An 18,467-nucleotide genomic window follows, 5' to 3' on the forward strand; every position below is an offset into this window, starting at 1 on the left:
CTGGCCCCCAAACCCCCGCTCCTCCTCGCCTCGCGCCGCTCCCTGCTCTTCACCCCCCGCGCCCACGGCGACCACCACCATCACCACCACCACAATCACCATGGACACGGGCACGGCCATGGCCACGGGCACCATGGACACGGCCACGGCCACGGCGGGGCGGACGTGCACGGGGGAGGCGGGGGCGCGGCGGTCATGCGGATGGCGAGGGCGATCGGGTGGGCGGACGTCGCTGACGCGCTGCGGGAGCACCTGCAGCTCTGCTGCATCTCCCTCGGCCTTCTCCTGATGGCCGCCGTCTGCCCGCACGTCCCGCTGCTCAACTCGGTCGGGCGCCTGCCGGCCGCGCTCATCGCCATCGCCTTCCCTCTTGTCGGGGTAAGATCCGCTGACGCTTCCCAGCTATTAGTTTCTATAAGTTAGGAGTACATAGGAGCAGTTGAAGTACCAATGCCAATCTAGTTAGAACCATGCCGTTGTGACTTCAATTGACTTCTAAGCATATTCTGAGGATTTTGTTCATCAGAGGAAGTTTTAGTGAATGCTTTCATTTCATAACATTGAATTTTGTTGAGAAATTTGCTCTTAAGAGATCATGGAGGAACTGCTAATTCGGTACCAGTACGGAACCTTAAGGCTCTTGTTCAAGCTGATAGAATTGACCAGTGTGAATTCAACTAAACTTCTGAACAGCTGAGTTAAAACTTTCACACTGCTGTAGTACTGGTTTGGGGGTAATATCTAGTGCAGGCTGCATATCAGGTCTACCAGCAGACTGCAGACCAACGCAGAAACACAAAATAAAAATTGAAAATGAGGAGGTATATTCAATTACTCGCTAATAATGCACACCATGGAAAATTTCATGTCCAAACTTCAGAAATCTCTTCTATAGTGGTTTGTTACAATTAGAACCACTATTTGCGAAGAAAATCGTTCTAGCTACATTCCATTGAACAGGGAAGTGCTATGCTTGCTCTGCTCCTTAATACAGAAAAAACAGATGTTCATTGCTTTGAGATTGCTTGTCTGTGGAATGCTTATGTGACATTTTTCCTGTTTCCATTGTAGGTTTCTGCAGCACTTGATGCTCTTGTAGATATTGCAGATGGCAAAATAAATATCCATGTACTTATGGCTCTTGCAGCATTTGCTTCTATATTTATGGGAAACTCATTGGAGGGTGGTTTACTTCTTGCAATGTTTAACTTAGCTCATATTGGTACATATTTGTGACGCTCTTCGAAATTCTCCCCATTTTGGCTCATGTTTATGTATTCACTGATAGTTTTCTCTTTTGTCGTTATTTCTTATAGCTGAAGAGTACTTTACAAGCAAGTCAATGTATGATGTGAGGGAACTTAAGGAAAATCATCCAGAATTTGCACTGTTGTTAGAAACAAGTGGGGACGAGTCGGCACACTTTTCAAATCTAAATTATGCAAAAGTTCCTGTGCATGACCTTGAAGTGGGTTCTCATATTTTGGTCAGAGCTGGTGAGGTGTGTTGTTTGTTTATTTAAAACTCCCTGTATTCCTATTTTTCTTTGTTCATTTCATAGTCTCTTCACGATCATCACATTGTTATTGTCTTTCTTTCAATTGGATGTTACTAACTGAGCATAATGCTATATCCTATCTTCTATTCCTTTTTCATGTAGATGCTATTTGTCTAGTCTAGTTCGTTGGGAATTTTATCTCATTGTGGCGCAGTTCTTCTATTCATTAGGCTGTGCCTGTTGATGGAGAAGTTTACCAAGGATCATCCACAATCACCATAGAACACCTCACTGGTGAAACAAAACCTGTTGAGAGAACAGTGGGGGATGCTATACCAGGTGGAGCCAGGAATTTGGAAGGAATGATGATTGTAAAGGTTAGGCCTTTTCTTTTTTCAGCAAAGAGACCTTTTCCAAGTTCATTTTTCTTTGCTCGTTTTGTTCACTAATCCTGAGATGCTTCATTTTCTTATCCTGCTTTATTCTCGTAAATAGGATATTAGGATGTGTATGCACTGCTATACTGCTCACACACAAACATGATTGCAGTTATTTAATAGCAGGCCTGTAATATTTAACTTGCTAGTCATGGTTGGTGCTGCATAGCCATCTTGATGAGATGAAACCATTCCAGACTGACAGGAAACATCATTCTATGATATTGTGGAAAACAAGAAACAAACCTAATTAATTTTTACATAATGGACAAACCTAATAGTATTTGTTGGCAGTTACCAGCAACAAATTTGCTATTCCTTTTTCTCCTAACATAGCATTAAGTTAGTGGCGTACATTATGTTTGGCGTGTCTCCTTCCAGAATGTTACCTCTTCATGCTCTTATTCAGTTACCTTTGTTCTAGGTGACCAAATCATGGGAGGATTCAACACTCAACAGAATTGTCCAGCTGACTGAAGAGGGCCAGCTAAACAAGCCAAAGTTGCAAAGATGGTTGGATGAGTTTGGGGAGCATTATAGCAAAGTTGTCGTGGCTCTGTCTTTGGCTGTTGCACTACTGGGACCATTCCTCTTTAATTGGCCCTTTTTCGGTAACTCAGGTATTCCCCTAAGGCCACATGACATGCTGTGTTGGTGTTATTACAAATACTTCATGCTTCAGAAAGCTTAGTACTGATGATTTGGCAATTTGTACTGAACTGATGCACTGGGCTCTAGGATTGAGCTTTCTGTGCTCTGACATTTTCTTTAGTTTGTAGGGGTTCAATTTACCGTGGATTAGGACTTATGGTGGCTGCATCTCCGTGTGCATTGGCAGTAGCTCCATTAGCATATGCCACTGCAATCAGTTCTCTTGCAAGTAAGGTACTGTCTGAAAGTTTCAACTTTCTTAAGTTTATTGACTATTCTCTTCAGTTGGTATAAGCAGTGCCTTTTCAACCTCTAAATTTTGTGACATCATCTAGTTGTTTATTCTAATTTTTATCAGTATTTTACTGGGATATTTTGGACTCATTTTTCTGTTTTATGGTTATGTGCACAAGGGCTGTGAGAGATAAGAGCATATTAATCTGAATTGTTTGTTGTTCTACAACTATATTAGTGCTGTTGCTGTGTACTGCTTCCTTCTGACATAAATGTGTGCATGGGAAGATAGCAGTCACTCCCTCCATTCCTAAATATAAGTCTTTCTAGAGATTCCAATACGGACTACATATGGAGCGAAATGAGTGAATCTACACTCTAAAATATGTCTATATACATCCGTATGTAGTCCGTATTGAAATCTCTAAAAAGACTTATATTTAGGAACGGAGGGAGTATTACTTCAAGCCCATCTTATCAAACTGTGGTATCTTGGTTGTAGCATTTACTATGACCCGTGCTCCCGTTTCTTGAATGAACCTTCTTCTGGAGTGTGATAGTGGAATTATTCTCTTCTTTGTTCCTCTGTAGGGAATTTTATTGAAAGGTGGGCATGTCTTAGATGCCCTTTCTTCTTGTCAGTCTATTGCTTTTGACAAGACAGGCACATTAACAACTGGGAAGCTTATGTGCAAAGCAATCGAGCCCATTCATGGACATTTGGATGCAAGTAATGGTGTTGACCCTTCTTGCTGTACTCCGAACTGTGAAAGTGAAGCTCTAGCTGTTGCTGCAGCTATGGAGAAAGGAACAACCCATCCTATTGGAAGGTGAGGAAAATAGATAATTTTCCCAAAGGCCATATTTATTTATTTTATTTTATTTGCATGCATCATTATGATTAGAAGTTTGCAACCCTTGGACATACACATGCTATGAATGGCTTGGGTCTAGTTCCCTTGGGTCAAATGTATTGATAATTACTATACCTGCATTGAATTTATATCCAATCAAGCCATCCAGGCCAATACTGCTGCTAGCCAGATTTTCACCAGAGTGTTTGACCAAAGAAATCTGCTAGTTCATTTTAAATTAATTATTTATCAGTAATTACTTTAGTATTCAGTGTACTTCCTCTGTAAACTAATACCGGAGTATAAGATCTTTTAGATCACTAAGTAGTGATCTAAAATATCTTATATTAGTTTACAGAGGGAGTACAAATTAATCTGCCATGTTCTGCTATTGTCTATTAGTGTACTTTAAAAATGATGTTGTGGTTTTCTCAATGTGGAATTTAAATATATGCTTGCCAAAAAAGAAAGAATGCAAATATGCAACACGTTTCTGTTTACGTATTTTCTAATTATAGTTGTGTAGAAAGATATGTTTGACTAGTCTGTCCCTTAAGTGCTACGAGTCCACAAGTTGAAAAAAGTGGTACGAGTCAACTGCTAATCAGTGGTGATGAATTCTTTCAATCTTAATATAGTGTGTACCATGCTTGATTTTCATTAGCTTATATATGAGGTGCCAACAAGAATTTTATCATATGCCCTTAAACTTGGTGTAAACTTTCTTGTCTCCTGCCACTATTTTAAGCTTTATGTTCAAGATCATAATGTTTAATTTATGTCCTCGTCTTGTGTATGTTATGATTGCTTGTAGAATAATTTATAGCAGTAAGTTGATATTGATTGTATGATTCACAGGGCAGTTTTAAAACACTCTGTTGGGAGAGACCTCCCAGTGGTTGCTGTTGAGAGTTTTGAGAGCTTACCTGGTAGAGGAGTTATTGCTACTTTGAGTGGCATAAAGGTATGTGTAAGTTAGATACTATATATTTCAACCAGCAAAGTTATACGGAAATTGGTAGATATATCAAGGAAGAATTTTATGTTCGCACATTATTATTGTAGGCTTGACTCCTACAGTGGTCAGGCAGGGTTGGCCACTGTATCTCTGTGGTGATGTTCATTATTTTGGAATATGGAAACCATTGTGAATATGCTTAATTTGCAGGGATTTTTATTATTATTTTGGGAGTATTTTCTAAATTTAAATATGACGAGGTTAATGTTGAAATCGATATCGCGCATATGTGATTTTTTTTTGGGATTTCTCATGCTTTCTAGAATTGGTCCTAGTCATTGTTTGGTGTCGTGAAGGTTCATAAATGAGATTGGTTTTAGAAAAATGAAGTTACTTGGCTGGATGGTTTGTTTTGTAGTATTAGCTGAATTGCATAATTATATCATGAAAGGAGCACCCTTAAAACAGGATAATGAGATGATGTATCAAGTTTGGATGGTGTAGATCAAATTGGTTTAATCATCTCATTTGGGTGAAAAGGCAAGAGTGGAAGAGGTTGAAGTGTTCTATTGAAAAATGCCATTGATCTTTCATTTACTATAAGCAACACGTACTCATTACATCCCTATTTACTCATTATGCTGTTTGGTCAGTACGAAGCATAAGAGAACTTGGATCTTGGTATGTTAGGTTGGCACTCATCTATTTCTATTACAGGCAAAAGACAATGAAAATGAGTTTGCTAAGGCATCTATCGGTTCCGTGGAATATATTTCTTCACTATACAGATCTTATGGTGAATCTGAACAAATAAAAGAGGCAGTAAAGTGTTCTGCATTTGGTCCTGAATTTGTCCAAGCTGCTCTCTCAGTTGATAAAAAGGTGAGTTAGGAAAAAATCTTCTCATATAAGTATGTCTTTTCCCCTTGCCTTTTGATGTCCTTTTATGCTGCTGCACATTTATTTGTTTGGGATGTTTCATGTAAGCATTCATATATAATAATGTAGAATCAGGGGAGAGAGGGGTGGCGGCTGGGATAGAAAGATGGCCTGGTATTGTATTCTATTGGAGTTAGGGTTTCCTGTACAAGGGGGCAGCACATATATAGGCTGCAGGGTTACATGGGCCACATGGGCCACATGGGCCACATGGGCCATAAGCGCGCGCACACACACACACACTGAAATACAGATAAGACACAGCCCAACACTCCCCCTCAAGAGGGATGATAGATATCTATCATGCCCATCTTGTCACAAGCAAGATTGTTCTCCCTGGTTCCCAAACCTTTTGTCAAACAATCGGCGACTTGTTGTCCAGAGCTCACATGAGTTATCTTGATGATTCCTGCATCCAGTTTCTCTTTGATAAAGAATCTGTCTATCTCCACATGTTTTGTTCTGTCATGTTGCACTGGATTATTAGCAATGCTGATTGCAGATTTGTTGTCACACCACACATTCAGAGGATCTTGTCTGAGCACTTTCAGCTCAAGCAGAAGGCCTCTTACCCATAACATCTCACTCAGCCCTTGAGACATTGCCCTATACTCAGCTTCTGCAGTTGATTTTGACACCACCGGTTGTTTTTTGCTTCTCCATGATACCAAATTTCCACCAACAAACACACAATAGCCAGAGGTTGATCGTCTATCATCAAGACAGCTAGCCCAATCAACATCGCTATAACCGTCAACATTCAAATGGCCATTACTCTTGAACCAGAGTCCCATACCAGGGCTGCCCTTTAGATACCTCATGATTCTATAGACTGCATCAAGGTGTCCACTTCTGGGGTCATGCATATATCTACTTACTACACTTACTGCATATGTAATATCTGGTCTAGTGTGACACAAGTACAGAAGTTTGCCAACCAATTGTTGATATTTTGCTTTGTTAACTTGTTCACCCATCTATGCTGTCAATTTGTGATTTTGTTCAATGGGAGTTGGGGCTGCTCTACATCCAAGCATTCCCATATCACTTAGGAGCTCTAAGGTATACTTCCGCTGAGACAGGGCTATTCCCGTCTTTGATCTTGCAACTTCGATACCCAGGAAATATTTTAGCTGACCAAGATCCTTAACTTCAAATGCTTTGCCTAGGCATTTCTTTAGTCTTCCAATCTCCTCTTCATTGTCTCCCGTTATTATGATGTCATCCACATATACTGCAAGAATAGTAATCTGTTGCTTGGAATGTTTATAGAAAACAGTGTGATCTCCATTGCATTGTTTATACTCCATACTGCAAACTGCTTGCCTGAACCGGTCAAACCAAGCCCTTGGCGATTGCTTCAAACCATAGAGAGATTTTCTCAATCTACAAACCTTCCCAACAGTCCCAGGTGTAGAAAGTCCAGGAGGAATTTCCATGTAGACTTCCTCTTGTAGATCTCCATGTAAAAAGGCATTTTTTACATCAAGTTGGTGTAGTGGCCATCCAAAGTTAGCTGCACATGAGATTAGAATCCTCACTGTATTCATCTTTGCAACTGGGGCGAATGTTTTGTCATAATCAATACCATATGTTTGGCTGTACCCTCTGGCTACCAGTCTTGCCTTGTAACACTCAACCTTACCCTCAGGATTCTGCTTCACTGTGAAGTGTTAAGGAGTATTAGTATTGGTCTAGGAGTCCTTATTAGTCTATGTTTAGTTCCTTACACCTCAAGTCATGTGTAATATATATATGCCCCTTGGGCCTTCAATAAAGATAAGTTGCTTTCCTAACATGGTATCAGAGCCAAGAGGTCTTGAGTTCAAGACCCGGCTGGCTGCAATTAAATTGCAGCCCACTTTCGGTCCACGTTTAGGCCAGAGAGAGCCACACGTGAGGGGGAGTGTTGACGTATAATGTGTTGCCTAGCCTCTTCCATCAGATCGGTCTTTTGACAACCCATCTTCTCTTGATACTTCTCTTGTATCTTCTATCGATGTGGTGTCTTTCTTTGATGTGCCATCTCTTAGTTATCCCCTTTGGCGACTCGACAGGTTTTGAAGACTCTTCATACTACGACGACACTCTCAAGATGCGGATTTGGATTATCATTTTTTTTAGTATTACACTTCTTCAAATGCAATGCTATTGCATACGCTTGCATTTGAGGGGGGGTGTTAAGGAGTATTAGTATTGGTCTAGGAGTCCTTATTAGTCTATGTTTAGTTCCTTACACCTCAAGTCATGTGTAATATATATATGCCCCTTGGGCCTTCAATAAAGATAAGTTGCTTTCCTAACATGAAGATCCACTTACAACTGACTGCCTTCTTCCCATATGGAAGATTTGCTAGCTCCCATGTTTTGTTCTTTCTCAGGGCCTCCAACTCTTCCCTCATGGCTTCACACCACTTTGGATCTTGTCTTGCTTCTTTCCAGTCTTTAGAAACAATCACGGCTTGAAGTGATGCGACAAATGCTCTAAATGAAGGTGATAGGGCTTCATAGGTGACATAATTACTGATGTCATGCTCAAGATTGCCCTTGCTCAAAGTTTTCCTTGCTACTTCCTTCTTGAGAGCAATTGGCAGGTTAGGTGATGCTTCTTCAGTACTTGAATTTTCATATGACTCCACTTCAGATGAGCTTCCTGTCGCTTGAGTTTCTTCTGACTGCTCCCCCTGTTCCATAGTTTCTTTTGACTGCTCCTCATGCACTTGTTCCTCCACACCTCTCTTCCTTCTTGTATACACCTGAGGATTCCTTTCCTCATTTGGTCTCTGCCACCTCTGCTGTTCAGCCCCATCAACTACAACTGGAATGAAGGATCCCACTATTTTCGGGGTTGGTATTGGCTGCTCCTTGTCGCCATTGGTGCTGCACTCACCACTCAAGTTGCACTCCCCCTCTTGACCACCCTGCATAGATTGTGAGTGGTCAAGTTCTTCGAATAAAGTGCTGAGATCTGTCTTCTCACCATAGAAAGGCTCAGATTCTCGAAAGGTGACATCCATACTTACAAATGTGCGCCTTTCAGCAGGACCCCAACACTTATAGCCTCGCTGCCCTGCAGGATATCCAACAAATATGCATTTTACAGCTCGTGGATCCAGCTTTCCCACTGCTGGTCTGTGATCTCTAATGAAGCAGGTGCACCCAAATAACTTCGGAGGAACTGAGAATTTGTTCTCCCCAAATAGCATCTCACATGGGGACTTCATACCAAGCATTTTTTAAGGCATCCGGTTGATCAGGAACGTTGCAGTCATGACAGCTTCACTCCACAAGAATTTTGGCACATTCATGGTGAACATAAGTGATCGAGCCACTTCTAAAATGTGTCGGTTTTTCCTTTCTGCAACACCATTCTGAGCAGGGGTATCTGGACATGATGTTTGGTGCATTATGCCTTGTGCTGACAGGAAACCTCCGAATTGCTTGTTTACATATTCAGTTCCATTGTCAGATCTGATCACCTGCACCTGCACATTGAATTGGTTTCGCACATAGGCATAAAACTCTTGAAAACATTGGAATACCTCATCTTTATGTCGCATGAGGTACACCCAAGTCATGCGAGTGTGGTAGTCTATAAATGTCACAAAATATTTCATTCCACTAACAGAAACAACAGGACATGTCCACACATCAGAGTGAATCAGCATAAACGGGGATATACTCCTTAGCCCCTTACTCAAATATGAGATTCTTGTGTGCTTTGCATATTCACATGCATCACACACAAGCTTACTCTTGTCTACTCCACGCATTACATCAGGAAACATCTTACTCATCTTATCAAAAGCCATATGCCCCATGCGACAGTGATGGATCATCGCCATTGTCTCACTTACTCCAACTAGTACAGCCAAAATAGGACTAGCACCAGACCTAGACACATCACGATCCATATACCACAATCCACTACGCCTGGTTCCTGTCCCAAGTTTCCTTCCAGTCATCCTCTCCTGAATCAAACATATTTTCTTATCAAGAGTTATTCGGCAATCTATCTGATCAATCAAAGCACTTAGAGAAAGCAAGTTCACAGGAAAAGCTGGAACATGTAATACATCAGATAATTTAATAGTGGGTGTACATTGAACTGATCCAACTCCTTTAATCGGTTGTGAGGTGCCATCAGCAGTTTGTATTGTTTCACAATGTGTAATTGGGTACTGAGTATATGATTCAAACTCAGTTGAGGTACCCGCAACATGCTTGGATGCTCCAGAATCTAATATCCAATCTGGAAGGAAATCATGTGTGGATATAGATGCATTTGCAAAGTTACCTTCCCCTGTGTAGACAAAGTGGGCAAAGTTCCCGAAGGTGTTGTCCTCCTGGCTTCTACTCTTTGACTCCCCTTGAGAGGTTGTTGACGTCCCTTCTTCTTGCGTTGCCAAGTTAGCCAAGTTTGCTTTGAAGCCACTGGAATAATTCGAACCCCTCGAGTTACCTCTGCCTCTAACTCCCCGGTATCCACCTCGGCTGTAACCTCTTCCCCTACCACGTATTTCTCTGCGTTGTGCTGTGCAATTGATGCTTATGTGACCTTTCTCTCCACAGTTGAAGCACTCTCTTGTCTCCTTCCATTCAGACACAGTAAATGCTGAGCGAGATGCATTCGCTTCTCCAGTCCTGGTCAACTTCAACCTGACCTCCTCCTGTGCCATTGCTGCAACTGCCTCCTCAAGCGAGGGGAGCTTTGGCTGATGAAACAACCCAGCACGCCTTCCTTCAAATTCTGAGCTAAGTCCCTTCAAGAATTTCATCACTCTCCTACGCTCTACCCACTTCTTAGTAGCAACTATACATTCTGAATGTGGTAACTCCAGTGGATCATAGTGGTCTAAGTCAGCCCACAAATGCTGCAATTCTGCTACATACTCCATCACCGACTTATCCCCTTGTTTTAGCTCATTTACTCTATCCTCAATCTGCGCCATAAGCATTATGTTCCCTTTCCCAGAGTACAATGTTTCCAGGGTTTTCCATACCTCTGCTGCATGGGGAAGAGTCTCCACGGCTGCTGCAATGGATGGGGTCAAGGAGTTCAGCAGCCATGCCACCACCAGAGAGTCAATGACACTCCACTTCTTCCACTCTTCACTTGCCCTGTTCGCCGGTTCATCTACTTCCCCTCTGACATAGCCTTCCAGCCCCTTTGTCCTCAATATTAGCAATGCCCTTCTGGACCAGCTTAGGTAGTTTGTGACCCCTTCCATCTTGATTTCATTTGGCATCAGTTCTATTTTCTGTATCACCTCAGGCTGAGGAACAAGCGCACCTGGGGAAGCCACACCCTCTGCCTTGACAGTGATGAGCTCAGCTAGCTTCTCCAACGCCTTTACCAACCCCTGGTTGTCCCCCATCTTTCCAATCTTGAATCACACCACTAGCAACCTCCAGCAACCACTGCTCCCCACTTTCACCTCTCTACTACCTCCTCCCCTCAGATCTGGGATTCCACCTCTCCTTCTTCCACACAAGCCTTCTCCTCTCAGACAATCGCCAGCAAGCACAACCAGCCAACCACCATCACCACTGCTGGGATTGGGAACCCAAGCTCTGACACCATGTAGAATCAGGGGAGAGAGGGGTGGCGGCTGGGATAGAAAGATGGCCCGGTATTGTATTCTATTGGAGTTAGGGTTTCCTGTACAAGGGGGCAGCACATATATAGGCTGCAGGGTTACATGGGCCACATGGGCCATAAGCGCACACACACACACACACACTGAAATACAGATAAGACACAGCCCAACAAATAATTATGTTAATTGATAAGTGGTCTTTGATATGTCGAACACTATTAACTTATCAACAGGCTTGAGAACTGTTTTGGAATGTGTGAAGGGCTCCACATCAATAATAAAGTGTGATTTGTCGAACACTATTTTCTTCATTTGGCTGGTTTGGTTATGGTATATACTGGGAGAGCAAAGCAGAAACGAAAACATAAGTCAGTCTATATATGAGAAGTTCGGTGAGGCTGTAGTGCCTTTTACCCATAACAAATCTGCCAAAATATTATTGCTACATGCCTACGTCCATTTGAATGTATTATCACCACCAAATCACCATAGAAGTTGATTATCTGAAGGTTTACCTTCCATGTATTATTTATCTGGCCACTGAATCTTATCAGGTAACCCTTTTCCACTTTGAGGATGAACCCCGTACTGGTGTCTGTGAAGTTATATATACCTTAAGAGAAAAGGCTAAACTTCGAATCATGATGCTTACTGGAGATCATGAATCAAGTGCTCAGAGAGTTGCTAAAGCTGTATGTATTGAAGAAGTTCACTTCTCTTTAAAGCCAGAGGACAAGTTGAACAAAGTAAAAGCAGTTTCAAGGGAGGGAGGTACTTCAGTTTCTTGTGACTATCAAATGACAGTTTTATGATTACAACAGTTTTTTCCCCTTTCATATGTTATTCCGTTATCGACATATCTAGCTTGGACACCCACCTCTTAATCAAAATGGTTTGCTTTCTACTCAATTTCACCTCCTTCCGTGTTGCATGGCTTGATCAAATGCCTAAATGGTTTTCCTCCAATTTCTAGTTACTATTGTATGTGATCTATAAGCTACCAACTACCACCTCAGGTCCTCAGCACTTTTTTCCCATACTTAACTCTGTTTATTGCGTATTTTGTCAGCCCAATTTTTTGTGATCTACAACCTACTCTACATTTTGTCAGCCCAATTTTTTGTCATAGAAGTTTCTGCTTGCAGTCATATCACCATATATGCTCACTATTTGGCCCAAGGGAAATTACTTCTGATGGCTAATCATTATGTAGCTTTGCATTTATTTTCAGGTGGAGGTTTAATAATGGTTGGTGATGGTATAAATGATGCACCAGCTCTTGCAGCTGCAACAGTCGGTATTGTTCTAGCACAACGCGCCAGTGCAACAGCGGTAGCTGTTGCAGATGTTCTGTTGTTGCAGGATAATTTATGTGTGGTGCCATTTTGTATCGCTAAAGCTCGTCAAACAACTTCACTGGTAATGTCTCTTGTGAGCTCAGTGTGGAACACTTATAGATACAATATTGCTGGTTCTTACAATTTTGAGGTTCATCCTTACAGGTGAAGCAAAGCGTAGCTCTTGCCTTAACCTGTATTGTTTTTGCTGCACTTCCTTCTGTCTTGGGATTTCTTCCTCTTTGGTTGACGGTAAGTTCATTATTCCTTGCATAATAACTTATTGATGCATCTAGCAGATTTGATGACCACTTGCCAATGACCCGAGGCTAACAATCTGTGTGGCATACTATGAGTTGAAAGTATAGGGGTGAAAATATGGTCATTTTATATTGATAGTGAACTGGTACATGTTTTGGCTGGACGAGCATCATCGTATTGTTGTTATTTGTGAACAAAACCAGTTAACTTGATTCTGGCGGATAAATTGAGAGGTTGATTGGAACAAAAATACCTGGATATTTAATATGGGTTAGAGTACATGGTCGTAGTGAACACAAATATGCTGAGTCTTTGATTTTTAAACCAGATTTTCCAGAGTTATGTACTCCCTCTCTTTAGTGATCTAAACGATTTTATATTACTTTACAAAGGAGTATATGTTAAAGCTCTTGATTCACAGGCTTTTTTTGTGATCTATTTCTGCGATGTCTACGTGGTCTTTGATATGTCTATCATGTTGGGATGTGTTTACTGTGAGTAAAACACCAGTTGATTGATCTTGTACATAAAGAATCTACCTACCATACGAAAATAAAAGTGGAGCTTATACAGTTAAGAACTCGGGATTACTTGCGAGCAAAGGGACATTTTACCTATAAGAATCTCTCCAACTCCCATAGCGTGTGCACATACTTCATCATTATTGTGTTATTTGTTGCTGTTTACACATTTTGTCCAAATTTCAGGTTCTTCTCCATGAAGGAGGAACCCTTCTCGTTTGCTTGAACTCAATACGAGCTCTCAACCCCCCAACATGGTCTTGGGCAGATGACATCCGACAGCTCGTCCACAGCCTAAAAAACTACGTCTCGGCAAAGTTGAATAGCTCCTCCTCAGATTGCTCAGCTAGTACCGTTCCTTTGTAGACATGTATAGCGGCTGTTATCTTTGTAATTTCATGGCATGAGCCGTGGGGCGTTTAGGGTGACAGGTTCCTGACCTGATTTTTATAGGCTGTACTCGTAGCACCACCTTGTAAAGAAAACATGCCTCGTTTCATGCTGTGTTCATAGCAGTGCCAAGCATCCTGTAATCGAACTGTTCGCTGAGGCTTGTTTGGTCCAGTGCATCGGGTAGAAGGGTTTATCTGTTGCCAAGAGAAGCTACTGTGTAGTGAGTTACTCGAGTCGTTCATCATTGTCCGTGGCCCGTGGGCATGTCGGGTTCGGTGTATTCTGGAGGCAAAGAAGGTTACACGGCAAATCTGTGCCGAACGCTCAGGCAACTAAGTACAAAAGGGGTTGCGTCTGTACTCTGACCAAGTGACGATCATTTCATCCTGTAAGGCAAATATTGCAACTGCAGATGTGTTGTAGTTATCGAACACCATTGTTGAGCATCATGCTGAGGCTTGAAACCTGGAACTCCAAGCTCCCAAGCGGGACCAATAAATTATCTGTGAGGTTACTTTGAATTGGCAATTCACTAAAAATAATGATTCAAATTCATTGATCGTCAGTGACATGGATGCAGGCAAAGTCTCAAATTAGACCTCGAAAATGCTCGTGGTGGAGCCACGCGTGAAGAAGCCTCTTTCCTGGGTGCCACGCCACCATGTTGGCAGTGCACGTGTCGGCAGCAGATCCCATCGCCGACCTGAAGCATCTTGGTCGACCAAGAGCCAAACCACAGCCCGCCACGACACCAGCCTGCGTGAGAAAGAGAAATGCTTCTTCGTGTACACCACGCACGTGTCGCCACCCCATGCATCGCCGCTGCCGACAACGGAGCCGGCTATAAATCCGTCCGCAGCCTCGCCACATCTTCCCAACTAACCAGTTGAATTGAATGATAGCATTCGCTAAAATCTGCAAAGCGCACACAGCTGGAGCTCGAGCAGACCCTCCACTAGACATGCAGGCCGGGCAGAGTCTGTGCGAGGCCCCAACTAAAATAAAATAATCGAGAGGAGCTGATTAGGGTTTCCCCGCGCCGCCGCCGGCGGCCCGAAACTACCGAGATGGCGAAGCCTTGGGCTACGACGACCAGGGGCGGCTCCTCTGTGGAGGGGCGCGCTGGATTGGGCAGAGAGGGGGCCTCGCAAGAGCCTTTCCTCGATGTGGGGGAGATGCGTGCGCGTGCACGGGAAGCTCTGAAGAAAATGAAGAAGGAAGGTTGCGACCTCAAGAGGCCCCCTAGGCCAATCGGCGGCGATATACTTCCGATGATAGAAGAGATGAGAGACAGGATGTGGGATCTACTGGAAAGGGGAACCAGAGATCCGGGGCAGGTAGAGAAGAAAATTCCAGGACGGCGACATGGAAATTGTGAAGGGGGGAGGGAGATCAGGACATCACAGAAGGAAGATGTGGAGGATGGCAGGGGAAGGAAGATGCCGGTAAGGAAGGTTGCCTCTGGTGTGACGGAGAAGAAAGGTCTCGCGATCGGCGACGACCTAAAGGTGAATGCAATCCTACATACTAGGTATGAAACCATGTACTTCATTGCTGATGCATGGGAAGTTGAACGGCGAACAGGAAGGGGATTGGGACGGCCGGAAAAAAGCATGGGATCGAAGGTAGCCTACCATGTGATGATCTGGCTGTATGAGAAAAGGCCATGGAAGGATACGGGACAAGAAAGAAATCTTGGACTAGAGAGAGGAAGGGTGGAAGGAGATACTGCTGATGCGTATAGGAATGAAAATCAGGGGCAGAAGAAGGAAAGGCTATGGCTTCTCATGGAAGGCCGACGGCAAGAAAACAGGCTTAAAAGGCAATGGCAAGAAGCAGAGTACCCACGCAAGCAAAAAGACCATACACCAAAACACACAAGAGAGATGGTTGGCAACCCGAACCAGGGTGTAGGGAAGAACATGGGAGGGGAAGGGAAGGAAGGAAGCGGTATGGGGGAGAGTGCTACGCCAATGGCTCGTCGCCATGGCAAGGAGATCGAGGAGGGAGATGGCAGAAAGCAGGCGATGAAGCCAGCGGCACCAGGTTGTAGCATGACGAAGAAGAATAACCTGAACATCGTGCCGACTCAGCTGGACCGTCTGGAAGATGAAGAGGATGTTGTACGTGTGGATCTGGCTGAGGCTGCAAAAAAGTTCAGTAAGTGGATCATCGTGGCTTTTTTCCTCACGACAAAAGTTTTCAGCGCCAATGCACTTTTCACCACCATGCGTAGGGTGTGGAAACCTTATGGTGGTCTGTGGGAGAAACCGATTGCAAACAACCGGTTCATTGTCGAGTTTGAACAGGAGGGTGACTACCTACATGTCCTAAGGGGAGGCCCCTGGACTCACGACAACGACGCTCTCCTCGTGACGGCATACGATGAAAAGACGTCGCCATCGGAGGTTCCTATCGTTATCCTGCCGATGTGGGCGAGGATTTTTGATCTGCCATTGCCAATGATGGATGACATATTTGGAAGAGAAGTGGGGAAAAAACTTGGTGCGGTGAGGATGGTTCACACAGACAATAAGGGGAGAGCTTTTGATGATTTTCTGCGCGTCAGGATTGAACACATAGTTTCCAAGCCACTTCGCAAATGGATAGTCATTGAAGATATCAGTGATCCGGAGAGGAAGAAGAAGAGATGCCCGGTAAAGTATGAACGTGTCCCACACTTTTGCTTCTTTTGTGGTTTTACTGGACACACACAGAGCTCTTGCCTGATTCCAGAGGAAGAGAAGATTGTTCGTTTCAGCACTGAGCAGCGGGCTTCGCCATACAAAATGTTTGAGCATAGAAGTTTCTATATGCCTGGTGAACAGAGCAAGGCTAAGCGCAACCTCCAGTTCAACTCGCCATCACCGTCGGGTTGGAAGTGTGTCCCTCAGGATGACTCAGGAAACGGCAGCCATCCGCGGAATGTAGCAAAGGTATCAGGGAGGAAAGATGGCATACCTAACAGTACTGATGAAGAGCGTACGACCACTGACCCCTTGATCGCTCAGGTCGTAAAGGATGTAGTGGATGCTGTTAATAATCTGGACATTGTCGGGGAAAAGACAGATATGAGCAAACAGATGGCAGAGTTTCAGAGTAGTGTTCCGGGGCAGCTAGCTGTGAAGAAAGGTACATGGACTAGGTATGGCCGCCCGAAGCAGTCTGGTCGACAGCGCCGTGGCCCGTCACGATCGCTCACACAGACAACAAGAAGAAACCCAAGTGTTGGCCAGGTCGCTGCTGCACTCTCAGCGGGCATAGCTGCACGTAAAGCCGCGCTGTTAAGTCAGCGTCAGGAAATAGCAAAAAGAGAGAACATAGGAACAGAGGTGTGCGCGGATGCACATAGCAGGATTGAGCATGAACATCAGGGACAGGTGATCAAACATACAAGTGGTAGGACACATGCAGAGTGCCATCAAGGATCTAGCGAGACGGACTCCACAAAGCTACTGTATGCAAACATTCAGGGGGGTGATCCATTAGTACATGCGAATGCTCCAGGAGTGGGAGACGTAGACTTGTTGGTAGGAGGCAAGATGACGGGACTTGGCAAGCGTGGCGTGGAAGACCTTGACCCAATGCAGCTGGATGAGGGTGGAAGCTTCCGTTTCAGTTTTGAGAGCAGCAAGAGGAGCCGTGGCACTTGGTCGACAGAAGAAGGACTGCAATCTGATGGCAGTGAGAAGCAAGCTGAAAGGGAGGCAACCAGCCTTGGGGCCGCTGGTCAACTGACAGGCGCGGAGGAACGCGCCTGTCAGGAGCCATGACGATCCTTTGTTGGAACTGCCGAGGTTTGGGCGACCCTCGGACAGTTCAAGAACTTACTCGCCTCGTGCATGCTCATCAACCAAAGCTCCTGTTCTTGTCGGAGACTCGTCAAAATAAATTCGTAGTAGAAAGTTTACGTTGGAGGTTAGGTCTTAAACATGTAGTATCCTTTCATGAGCCAGGGAAGGGGGGAGGTCTAGCCCTCTTCTGGCATGAGGATGTCAAAGTCGAGTTGTTTAAGATAGGGAGTCGAGTCATTGATGTAATTGTTCATGAATGGCCAAAAAATAATAAATGGAGATGCACGTTTGTTTACGGTGAGCCTCGCACACACCTTAGGCACCACATGTGGACTTTGCTAAAAAGAATAAAACCTATGCTTGATGCTCCCTGGCTAATGGCCGGAGATTTTAATGAAGCTTTGTACCAAAATGAACACTTTTCTGAAACGAAAAGAGGGGAACGACAAATGATGGATTTTCGAGAAATTCTATCACATTGTGACCTTCATGACCTCGGCTTCTCCGGCACGCCGTGGACTTACGATAACAAACAATCTGGCAGACGTAACGTCAAGGTGCGACTTGACCGTGCGGTGGCTTGCCCAGCGTGGTCGAACATATTTCCGAACTGTCAGGTAAGACATCTTGTATCCTCGCGTTCAGATCATACACCCCTGTTAATCAGTCTCACACAGAAATCATCGGGGAGTAGCTCAGGTCGCCGGTGCCGTAGATATGAAATTTTTTGGGAAAAAGAAAAAACATTAGCAGATGAAGTAGAGGTTGCTTGGACCATGCATAGGCAGGCAACGAACCTAGGAGACGTAACATCCAAGCTGGAGGGGGTGATGGACGCACTCCATTTATGGAGTAATAAGACAGTGGGCTCGGTCCCAAGGAAGATAGAAAAGACAAGGAAGGAACTGGAAGCTATAATACATAGCAATAATCCGAATAAACAAGCGATTCAAAAAAGGCTAGAAAAGGAGCTAGATAGTCTGCTAGAGA

At 43.9% G+C, this 18,467-nt stretch overlaps 1 protein-coding gene and 1 long non-coding RNA gene across 2 annotated transcripts; one reads left to right on the forward strand and one right to left on the reverse strand.

Moving 5' to 3' along the window:
- The first annotated feature begins 120 nt into the window (after window positions 1-120).
- LOC119331627 (probable cadmium/zinc-transporting ATPase HMA1, chloroplastic) lies at window positions 121-14,147 on the forward strand. The gene is made up of 14 exons (XM_037604792.1): window positions 121-378; window positions 1,072-1,222; window positions 1,317-1,501; window positions 1,729-1,875; window positions 2,360-2,555; window positions 2,708-2,820; window positions 3,412-3,650; window positions 4,533-4,638; window positions 5,350-5,514; window positions 11,726-11,942; window positions 12,403-12,590; window positions 12,674-12,760; window positions 13,477-13,674; window positions 13,723-14,147. The coding sequence occupies exons 1-13, from the start codon at window positions 196-198 to the stop codon at window positions 13,654-13,656; spliced, it is 2,157 nt and encodes a 718-aa protein (XP_037460689.1). The 5' UTR covers window positions 121-195; the 3' UTR covers window positions 13,657-13,674; window positions 13,723-14,147.
- Window positions 9,167-10,063, reverse strand: LOC119331628. Its single transcript, XR_005160592.1, has 2 exons — window positions 9,869-10,063; window positions 9,167-9,542 (listed from the first exon to the last, which is right to left on the reverse strand). It is a non-coding gene; the product is annotated as an uncharacterized LOC119331628 (long non-coding RNA).
- Window positions 14,148-18,467: the final 4,320 nt, after the last annotated feature.

Source organism: Triticum dicoccoides, chromosome 7A (assembly GCF_002162155.2).
Source record: "Triticum dicoccoides isolate Atlit2015 ecotype Zavitan chromosome 7A, WEW_v2.0, whole genome shotgun sequence".
NCBI classification, from domain to species: domain Eukaryota; kingdom Viridiplantae; phylum Streptophyta; class Magnoliopsida; order Poales; family Poaceae; genus Triticum; species Triticum dicoccoides.